Source organism: Archocentrus centrarchus, chromosome 21 (genome assembly GCF_007364275.1).
Source record: "Archocentrus centrarchus isolate MPI-CPG fArcCen1 chromosome 21, fArcCen1, whole genome shotgun sequence".
NCBI classification, from domain to species: domain Eukaryota; kingdom Metazoa; phylum Chordata; class Actinopteri; order Cichliformes; family Cichlidae; genus Archocentrus; species Archocentrus centrarchus.
Genome location: NC_044366.1, coordinates 12,179,974 through 12,191,201, shown reverse-complemented (window position 1 = coordinate 12,191,201; position 11,228 = coordinate 12,179,974). Strand labels below are relative to the sequence as shown.

At 39.3% G+C, this 11,228-nt stretch overlaps 1 protein-coding gene across 1 annotated transcript in view; it reads left to right on the top strand.

Annotated features, from left to right (window-relative positions):
- The first annotated feature begins 1,175 nt into the window (after positions 1–1,175).
- lims2 (LIM and senescent cell antigen-like domains 2) overlaps positions 1,176–11,228 on the top strand; it is a 34,787-nt gene continuing 24,734 nt past the window's right edge. Inside the window, exon 1 of the mRNA XM_030758426.1 lies at positions 1,176–1,337. Within this exon, the coding sequence (XP_030614286.1) occupies positions 1,309–1,337 (29 nt within the window). The 5' untranslated portion in view covers positions 1,176–1,308. The remainder of the gene's footprint in view (positions 1,338–11,228) is intronic.

The window sequence follows — 11,228 nt, the reverse complement described above, 5'->3', positions numbered from 1 at the left end:
TAACAGAAAGCTGCAGCACTCGGCATCCGTCTCTCTACATTTGACTTCAGTGAGAGAATAAGAGCAGATCTTGCACTGCTTTCGTTGGGTGGTTCTTGGTAAATCCTGCCAACAAAACCTGAAAATGTGTCGTTTGGACTGCATGCAACACCGCGCGAGCCTCTGGTCTCCAAAATAAAAGCACCCGATTTGATAGAGCTGAGCTTTCTGGGTTACATGTTCACTGTTTTCCCCAAATGTGTTAGGACAGGATTTAAGTTCCTCACTACCAAAATAAATAAATAAAACCGTAAATAATTTAACTTTTTGCTAAGAGTTTTGACATCGTCACGTAATAAAGCAGTGAGGGAAGGAAAAACCTTACAATTCAATCTCGGTAAAACATTTTTTTTTTTTTTTTTAAGCAAAGTGCAACAAGTATAAAGTTTATCACAAGCTCTTAATGACACTTTTAACAAAAAATGTTATTAAAATGTTGCTTTAACGATCCATAACTCGAAAATGTGACTCAATAACTCGAAATTTCAAGTCATTTTCTCAATTTCGAGTTATTTTTCTCAGACGTTAGTAAGCAATAGTTAGTAAATAGACATTTTTGCGATAATAACCGTAAACTTTGACTTATGAATGGCAAAAAAAAATGTCATGTCAAAATATCTTTGCAAATACACCAAAAAATCTAAATCTGCCTACAAGGAAATCGCAATTTGTTTATCATAAATGAAAAAAGAGCAAACAATACTGACACTGAAACATCTTTGCACCAATAACAAAAAAAAAATGTTTTCATATATTTTTAGATTAGCATGGATTAAGTTTTGCATGACTTGTGAGCACGCTGACTTCTTGTCAGCCTAAATGGCAGCTTAAATGTGTTTTTATAGTCTTATTTCCTCTCTTTCTATTTTAATGACTTTTAAAACTCTTTAACAGCTTTTTCATCTGCTGTTCTGGCTGCTCATCATCTTTGGGGTTTGAATTGATGTCTTTTTTACTAAGCAACGTTTCTTATAAGGGGAAGGAATAAAAATGCCGTGCAGTCCCACACAAGGCGAGGTATTTTGCAGGTTTGTGCGCAAAGAGGAATTAGATCCCCGTTTGAATCATGCAAGCACGCAGTTTTAGACTGAAAGGTCCCACCGGGAAGTGGCTCAGGAATAACGAGATCGGCTGGGCTGAGGCGAGGCCCCTTTTTCGCCATTCTGCTCTGCTGTGCGAAAACTAACGTTACATCCTGGACTGTACAACATCTGGACAGCTGCACGGGTGATCGGATAACGCACATCTGGTGGGAGAGAGCGCGCAGTGATGCTCGGCATTACGGAAATGACAAACGGGTGAGTGATTTTTTTTTTTTTAAAGTTTGTTTAAAGAGAGAAATTGATGTGAAAAGTTGACAGCCCCCGATGCTCCGTTCTTCTATGGAGTGGAAAACAGCAGTTTGGTGATTTATAAGTCATCGAGGGCAGTTTGACTTTTTAAAATACATAATAGGCTTCAGGGGAAATAGTCTAAAATAGTCATGATATTAAAGAGAATGAGCTGCGCACTAATATTGTCTGTATTGTATCTTCAATCACAACTTAAGCTCCTCTTTAGCGCCCCCTACCGAATTTTTTCCATTGTAGGGAAAAGGTAAAGTAGTTTAAGGTAGGGTTAGAACTAAAACACGTTCAGGTATCATAAAGTTAAACTTCTAAATATCTTGAATTGAGTTTGGTTTAAGAAGCCTCTGTTTGGAGAGCAGTTTCCTCTGATTAATGTGTTGCTCTGTGTGACTAACAGCATGGACTGCAGGTTTGAAAGTAATGTAACCTGATGATTTAATATTCTTAACAACTGCAAACAAGCACATTTCTTAAGGAGCTTCGCTGTTTTCTAAATGACTTGGACGTCTTTAAGTTTTATTTTATCCAAACCCTTCACTTGAATTTACAGAGTAACAGCTATAGTTGTGTACTGTTAGAAACTACACCTGAGGAATTTGTGTTTATATGACTTTGCACAAATTCAGGCCTGGATTTTTTTTCATCCATTGAGGAGAATTTTGGGACCTACCTAAGAGGTTTTATCCTTTCCCTAAATTAAAATGACCAGGATTGTGTTTTTTAACACACTCTTTGTAAGTGGGGTTTTAATTTAATACTTTTTTTTTATCTGAATGGATGAGTGTGTCCATATTTTTGACTGGTACTCTGTATGCAAACCAATCAGCAGCACCCAGCAGGCTTTTCCCAAATGCATGATGCTACAAGAATATTTATCTCCAGGGAGAGGCATGATATATTTTTGTTGATATTTTTAAAAAAAATAAAGGAGGATGTTCCTCTTCTCTGTAACCTCCACCCTGCCCTGGAATGTCCATATAAAGAGACTGGACAGTACTGCTTTCCAAATCACTTCCTGACCAAACAGTCCCTTTGGGACTGCTGTTCAGAGCAGTAGTTTCTCCACCAGTGTGAATGCTTCTGCAGAATTAATTATGGGCTAGGATGAATATGGCTTTTATAAAGCACACCAGACACTAAAAGCTCTGAGATGACTAGCCTTTTTAAAAGCCTGAGGATTGCTGCATTCCCTCTGCATTACATATTTATCTGATCCCACATTCTGTTGATACAACCAGAGCTTAGACCAACGTCTCGGTCTCCAGTGTGGACTTGTCCTTGTTTGGAAGCGGCAAAGTTGTGTGATGTAGGATTTAACTATGTGGGTGATTATTCCTACTGTGCTGAATCATTCCAAAATGTCGGAGTACTTTAAACAATTTAGGTTTTAAAAGAAGGAAAAATAAGTTCTGTATTCTTATTGCTCAGGCGCAGTTCCTGTTGAAAAACCTCCATCTGCCATTAAGTCATTTACAGAGTCAGCTTTCTGTAATTGTCTACTCTGAAAGTTGCCTCACAGTCAGAACCTACCACTTACCCCTCATTAAAATGCATTTACAGTCATGGGAAAGAACAAAGTAGACCTCATGATTCAGTAGCTTGTAGAGCCTTTAGCAGCAGTAACTCAAAGCAATTGTTTTCTGTATGACTTTATCAGTCTCTCACATCATTTTGGAGGAATTTGGCGTTGCTTCAGTTCATTGAGATTTGCAGGCATTTGTTTATGTGCAGCTCTCTTAAGGTCCCACCACAGCATTTTAGTGTAGTTGAGGCCATTTTGGCCATTGAAACACCTTGTTGTAGATTTGCTGCTATGGTTGGGATCACTTTCCTGTTGCAGCCTTAGCTGTCAGACAGACGGCCTCACATTTGACTCTAGAATACTTTGGTGTACAGAGGAGTTCATGGTTGACTCAGTGACTGCAAGGTGCTCAGGTGGCTGCAAAACAAACCCAAATCATCACGCCTCGACCACCGTATTTGAAAGTTGATATGAGGTGTTTGTGCTGTGCTGTGTTTGGTTTGGTTTGTGCCAACATGGTGCTGTGCATAATGGCCAAACATCTCCTCATTGGTCTTGTCTCTTCAAACATCAAACATTGTTCCAGACGTCTTGCAGTTTGTCCACATGCAGCTTTGCAAACCTAGCCCGTGTTGCCACGTTCTTTTTAGACAGAAGAGACTATCTCCTGGAAACCCTTCCCAACAAGCAATGCTTATTAAGTCTTTCTTATTGTGTATTTCTTATAAACGTTAACATTTAACATGCTAACTGAGGCCTGCAGAGTCTGAGATGTAGCTCTTGGAGGGGGTGGTTGCAGTCTCTTCTGAGCAAAGTGCAGTGTGACATTGGGGTAAATTTGCTGGGACCTTCACTCCCGGGAAGATGATAACACTGTGTTAACACACACCTGATTGCTTCAGACCAGCAAACTGCCAAAACATCTGCTGATGATCAATTAGGTGCATTTGATTAGCAGCACATGGCTGCAGCTTATCCTCTTAATTCCTATGGAAGCAGTAAAGGAAAATGTAAATTACACAGGACAGTGTAGAGTCCTGTGGGAATGTTTTTTCTTTTTTCTTGACTGTAACAGGGAGATGACATGTAGACCTGGTACCAGTAGTTTATTTACATAATATTTGCTTCATGCAACAATGAACAGTGCAGAGAAGAAAACAACATAGTGTTAATGACAGGACTGCTGTTTTTGTTCATGATAAAGAGAACATGAACAGCAAGGCAAATCATGAGGTCTTTGTTTTGAGAAACTTTACTTTGTGCTCAGTAAATTATTAGAAAATGTGTTTTTACTGTGTCCGAATTGTGAAACATGTTTTCATATAAGCTGAAATTGTTCTACGATTTGTGTCCAAAGATGGCTGCTGCTACAGCAATTAGCCTCAGTCACAGTAATTAATGAGCGGTAACAACTCCACAGCAGGGTTTTTCCTGCCTAATGACTAATTGCTCCTCATACACTAAAAGCAATGAGTTTGTGTCACTTAATTTAACAGAAGGCTGTGCATTTTCCTGTTTAATTTAATTTTTTTTCATTAGATAAGCAAAATATTACACCTGAGTAAAGAAACCACAAGTGAAAACTGATTAAAAATACTTTTATCACATTACTGTTTTTTCCTTTAGGGGGCGCCAAAAGTCTTTCTTACAGGAAGAAAATTGTACAAGCCACAATGCTGTGAAACACTATAAACACTGTAGTTCCTCTTTGTAAGTGGATGCTCTGAAGGATTGTCTGCAGTGTCTTTAAGAAGCACTGCTGATGTTTTATTTAGTTTCTAATATATGTTATCTTTTAACTCACCTGTTAATTCTGTTTTTGGTTTTGTTTATTCAAGCATGTGTGTGTGTGTGTAAAAAGCATAAACCTCTGTCAGCTGAGGTAACTGGCCCTGCCCTTAATAAAAGCACTGATCATGCCTGCTGTCATGTGTGGTCGCCTCTCAAAGGCTCATTCAGTGCCAGAAAAACTCTTCTGTTAGTTAGCTGAGAGAATGTGTAATGATTGTACAGCAATTGCAGAAGTTTCTCAGTGGTGTGTGTGTGTCTGTGTGTGTGTAAGGGCCTTTAAATAGTGTGATGCAGATATATCTATTGCTTGTCTTGTTACTTTTGATCCTTCCTTATTTATAAGGGGTCGCCACAGCGGGTGGCTCCACGTTTGATTTGGCAGATTCTTTTTTTTTTTTTTTTTTTAAATGCCAGATGCATCCCCAGAGGGATTTGTGTCTGCTTGCTAGGTGAACCCATTACACTGATATGTGACAAGAAAAAACATATTTCACTTAACATCCTGCCACAGTTGCAACAGAAAGAAGGGGAGTGTAAGTCTGCAGGCTAAAAGTTAACTCCATACAGTGCATGAATTAAGTCCAGATCCAAATCCAGATTAGTTTGGGATATTTTATAGTGAACATCAGGACTTTTTCTCCCAGTTTTTCTTATTTTCATGTGATATGCATTTGTGAATATATGAAAAAATGTCTTTCCAATGAATTTCTGGATCCACATAGTTAATCTAAGTTGGGTAAAGTCCTTGGTTTGGTTATTTCTACAGTGAGACATTTCACAATGTCTTCTGTCTCATTGCAATGACACAGACCAGTGTTACATACACCAAGGCACACCCACGACTATGATGGATCTTTCACAGACACAAGATAATGTGAGCTCAGCCTGTGGCTAATTGGGTTTGGCCTTAGACCCTCTTGATTGAAACTGAGAGCAACAATAAATTTGGCAGATCTGTGAGAATTGCTTTACTATCCACATCTGTTCGTTGGCGGCTGCTTGCACCACCTCGCTCCTCCGTTTTCCCCTTTTCCATGTGAACATTTATCTCTGGGAATTTGTTGCTGGTTCTACATCCCCCCCCATCACTCAAACACACACAGTGCTAGCAAGTGTCTGACCACAAACACACACCACCGCGAACAGGAAGTGATGTGGCCATGCAGATTGAGATAGCTGCTGCTAGAGTGTTTGCATTTACGGCAAAGCAGACTTTGCACCAGCAGCTGAAATATTCTAAATACAGCTTGACATTACATTGGTAAGATGATTTTTTTTTTTTAAACATTTCATTATCACATTTTTTGTGATTGTAGTCGCTTTTGCAGGGAAGCTTTATTACTTGCATGTGTCAAGTTCTCCTTCTGTTTTAGTCGTCTTTGCTTCCTCCTGTGGGTGTGAAACTTGGCAAGATTCTATTTATTTTAATATGACAATAAGTAGTTCCTATGAAAACTAGTATAACTGCAGCAGATAAAAATCTTTACATTTAGAAGTCCCACATACAGTTATGCTCACTTTATTAGGAAGTTTAGTTTTTAGTTTAGTTTATTCTACATATAGTATACACAGCAAGATGCTTTCATATCAAGAAAGCAAGAACAAAGGCAAAATCCCACGAAAGCAAAGGACGTACATTACGGAAAACCCTTGTACTCCATGTGCGATACATAAAAATATGAAATTTTCTTAAATTTAACATATTACATATTATGTACATACTATCGAGGTTCAAGTTTTTCCACACCAAACTCGCTCATACATGTCTTTATGGTCCTTGCTTTGTGCACTTGTGCGCAGTCATGTTGGAACAGGAAGGGGCCATCTCCAAACTGTTCCCACAAAGTTGGGAGCATGAAATTGTCCAAAATGTCTTGGTATGCTGAAGCATTAAAGGTTCCTTTCACTAGAACTACCCCACCACCACCACCAAACTTTACACTTTGCACAATGCAGTCAGACAACTGCCGTTCTCCTGTTCCATGGTGACTGTGGAATATTTAGTAATGAAGAAATTTCATGACTGAATTGTTGCACAGGTGGCATCCTATCACGGTACCATGCTGGAATTCACTGAGCAGTCTGCATGCCTAGGTGCTTGGTTTTATACTTCCTGTGGAAGTGATTGGAACACCGGTATTCAATAATTTGGATGGATGAGTGAATACTTTTGGCAGTATAGTGTACATTTGGCTTGGGTTACTCTCACTTGAAACTCTATATTCATGCAATTTGCAAATTTTTTCACTTTGTACATTTGTCCCACACACCAACTCCTGGGATTGTAATTCTGTGATATTTTAAATTAGTCCTTACTGCCAGCTTGCTGAACAAGGATTCCTCTCAGGTCATAATTTGGTCTTATTTGGAACACGTTCTGAATGTTTTGGGGCAAAGATTGATTTGCTGCTGGATTCACTGTTTGTGCAGTTCTGAGGTCGACCAAGTCTTTAAATTTAAGAGTATCTAATTTAATAAAAAGTGGATTTGATGGTTCCCATGATTTATAATCTTTATTGCTCTTTTTTGCAGAATGTATATAGAATAGGTGTGTGTTTCCCCACACTTCTACATAGTACGTTATGTAAGGAAGTATGAGGGAACAATACAAAGTATATAATGATGTATGATTAATAAAATCTTAAACTTCATAAAGAATTGTGACAGACTTTGACATTTTGCCTTTAATATAATTAATGTGGGGTATCCAGGATAACTTGTGATGTATTATCACCCCAAGAAATTTGATTTCAGATACTTTTTTCTAATTCTATGCCATTTATCACGAGTTTCCTCATGGTACAATTTGTACGGTTCTCAAATATTTTGAATTCAGTGTTAATTTATTGCAGTCAAACCAGGTCTTCATTTTATTTAACTGATTTGATTCCACAGCACAGTAAGTTTGCGTCATCTGCAAACAATATTACTTTCAGTGTCTTAGAAATTGCACAGATGTCATTAAGGTACAGTATAAAAAGCAGTGGCCCCAAGACAAATCTTTGGGGAACCCCACACACAACAGATTTTAATTTAGATTTTGTGGCGTTAATATGGACAAATTGATTCCAATTTTACAGATAACTACTGACCCATGATAAAGCCACCCCTCTGATCCAATATTTGTTTAGTGAAAGGTTGTGGTCAACTGTATCAAAAGCTTTTTTTTTTTTAGATCTGAACATGTTGACTTTATTAGATACACCTTGCTAGTACCTGGTTGAACCCCTCTTTGCTTTCAGAACTGCCTTAATTCTTTGTGAAAGAGATTCAACAAGTGGTAGAAGAATTCCTCAGAGATTTTGGTCCACATTGACATGATAGTATCACACAGTTGCTGCAGATGTATCAACTGCACAATCTCCTGTTCCACCACATCCCAAAGGTGCTTTATTAGATTGAGATCTGGTGACTGTGAGTGCAGTGAACTCACTGCCATGTGCAAGAAACCGGTTTGAGATCATTTGAGCTTTGTGACATCATGTGCTATCCTGATGGAAACAGCCATCAGAGGATCAGAGGGTACACTGTGGTCATAAAGGGATGGTTGGTAATAAAACTCAGGTAGTCTGTGGTGCTTAAACGATGCTCAGTTGATATTAAGGTGCCCAAAGTCTTTGTCTTCTTCTTCTTCCGGCTGCTCCGTTTAGGGGTCACCACAGTGGATAATCTCACCCTATCCTTAGCATCCTATTCTGTCACAACCCTCTGCATGTCCTCTTTCATTACATCCATGAATCTTGTCTGTGGTCTTCTTATTTTTTTCATGCCTGGCAACTCCACATTCAACATCTTTTGTCCAGTATAACCACTGTTTAAATCATCTCAGCCTTGGCGCCGGGGTGGCTCAGAGGTTGAGCAAGCAACCACATACATATGCTGTGTAGCGGTGCAGGTTCGAGTCCTGGCCTGTTGCTATTTCCCGCGTGTCTTCCCCTGTATGTCCCCTCCCAATTTCTTGTCACTCTCCACTGTTAATAAAGCTGCTGTGGCCAAAAAAAAAATCATCTCAGCCTTTCCTTTCTACCTTTGTCTCCAAACTCCTCAACCTGAGCTGACCCTCTCATGTACTTATTTCTAATCCTCTCCATCCTGGTCACTTCCAATGAAAATCTTAAACTCTGCCTCCTGTCGCTTGTCAGTGCCACTGTCTCCAAACCATCATGATAAACATCATTGCAGGTCTTAATACCACCTTCCCTTTCACTCTTGCTGCTATTTGTCTGTCACAAATCACCTCTGGTACTCGTCTCCTCCCTGCCAGCATTCTCTTCTTCACCTCTCTTGTACACCGTCTGTTGCTTTGGATGGTTGATCCCAGGTATTTAAACTCATCCACCTTCACTACCTCTACTTCTTGTAGCTTCACTGTTACACCTGTCTCCCTCTCACTCACACAGGTATGCTGTCTTGCTTCTACTGACTTTCTTTCCTCTTATCGTCAGTATGTGTATGTTGGTGATTTTAGGTGTTATTGAAAGCTGTAATTCCACTGCCAGCTCAATATTTGTATAACATTGTAATCATCATCATTACAGCAGCTTCAGTCCAAAATACAACTTTTCCTCTTAAATTCCACAATTGTCATTTCCCGGCATTGCCTTTCTTCACCTTGAAATGCAGTGCAGATGACACACTGTGTGAAGCACACAGAGCTGGCATGCAACACCCTAAAATACCTACCACTGTTCTCAGTATCAGTAATAGATTGAGGGAATCTTTTGTCCCAACAGCGATTAGGTTTTTAAATGATCTGTTGTGATTTTATGTTTGTTGTTATCTATGTTCTTATGGTATAACCTGGTTTTTAGGATTACTGTACTACTGGCTGTGGAAATAATTGCCCTTAGGGAACAATAAAGATCTTTGATTGATTGAATGATTGATTGATGTGTTTCATCTCTTACCTGCAGTCGTGCATGTCACACAAATGGAAAAATGTAGGACATTTAAATGTTGATAAAGCATTTAGGTGGATTGTGTGTGTTTTTGTATGTGTGTGTTAGTAATATATCTAGTGTGTGGCCTTTTGTTTACTTAAGTCAGTAAGTTGCACACCCCTGGCTTAGACATTAGAGTAGCTGAAATATCTGCAATGTCCACACAGTGGCACTGTGTTCATGGTGAGAGCCATGTTGGGCTTGCAGGAAATATCTGCTCAGATTCTGCCAGGTGGCAGTGTGTATGTGTGATGAGTCAGTGAAGAATCAGCTCTTTCAGCAGCTTCAGTCCAAAACACAACTTTTCTTCTTAAATTCTACAGTTGTCATTTCCCAGCATTGCCTTTCTTCACCTTGAAATGTAGTGCAGATGACACACTTTTATTCATTCTGAGGAAACCTTTAGAAAGTGGCTGAACTGTGTGAAGTAAGGCGGAGAAAGGAAAGTCTGGGATTCATCATGAATGTTACGGCATACTGAGACATGTTGGCCGGCGCTGCTGTGACCCTATTCCAGGATGTGAATCTGACACTGAATTTCAAAATTCACACTCTATGCATGAGTGTTTGTGTGTGTGTGCGCGCGTGTGTGTGTGTGTGTGTTAAAGCTACGTGGAATGCTGAACAGGTCAAGGCAGGCTGCTAAAGGTGAATCTGGGTGGTGGAAATTGTGCTTGTAGTTGTCTGTACATAGTGAGGAGATACATGATTTTTGTCAGCCATCAAACCTAAGCTGTACCTTGGTATCGCTAATGGTGAGTTTATTTAATATAAACATCATAAACACAACTAAGAAGCAAACACCGTAAGAAAATCCAGTAATAACTCATGAAAGTAATGGTTGATGTGGCAGCTTCTTTGCTCTATAGCCAGCACCTTTAAAGCGGATGTTAACTTTGTAGTAAATGTGTTAATACAATAATAAAATAAAATACATACACATTTTAAAGGGTGTTTTCACACCTTCGCTGTTGTCTCATTAAATTGAACTCTGCCCCCCCAGCAGAACAACCACACTTAATATCATATCGCACATCTTTGAAATCATGTTGCACATCTTTGTGCGAGTAAAGAACATGAGAGTAAAAAACACATTTCATGGCTCAACTCCTTGTGGTTTTGGAGTCTATAGACAGGAAAGGTAAAACCTCACGGACAGATGTACAGGTCGTTCGTTTCTGGTGAGAGCATGATCCGACTTTGATTCAACCAAACTACCAGCTACTACTGCAAGTTTGAACTAAACACCTTCCTGTTGCCAAATATGCTTTCTGGCATGCGGCAACAACAACAACAGATGTTCAGAGTACACAAACTCTAGCAAATAGCCTTAAAAAGAATTAAATTGCCCAGAGAAATATGAGTGTGAGAACTCAGTTCTCGGTGTTATCCACTAGTCGAGAACACAGCACCTTCTTCAAGCCAAGCGGACTGATTTTCAGTGATCCATTTTGATTTGCTGGGAGTTTACAAGCTCATCAGCTGCTTTGGTAAAGGAGCTGTTGGTGTGAAAAAGGCTACAGGAGTAGCTAGACTCATAAAGCAAAAGGCACATTTTACATGTTCACAAATTAGGAAAGACATGTG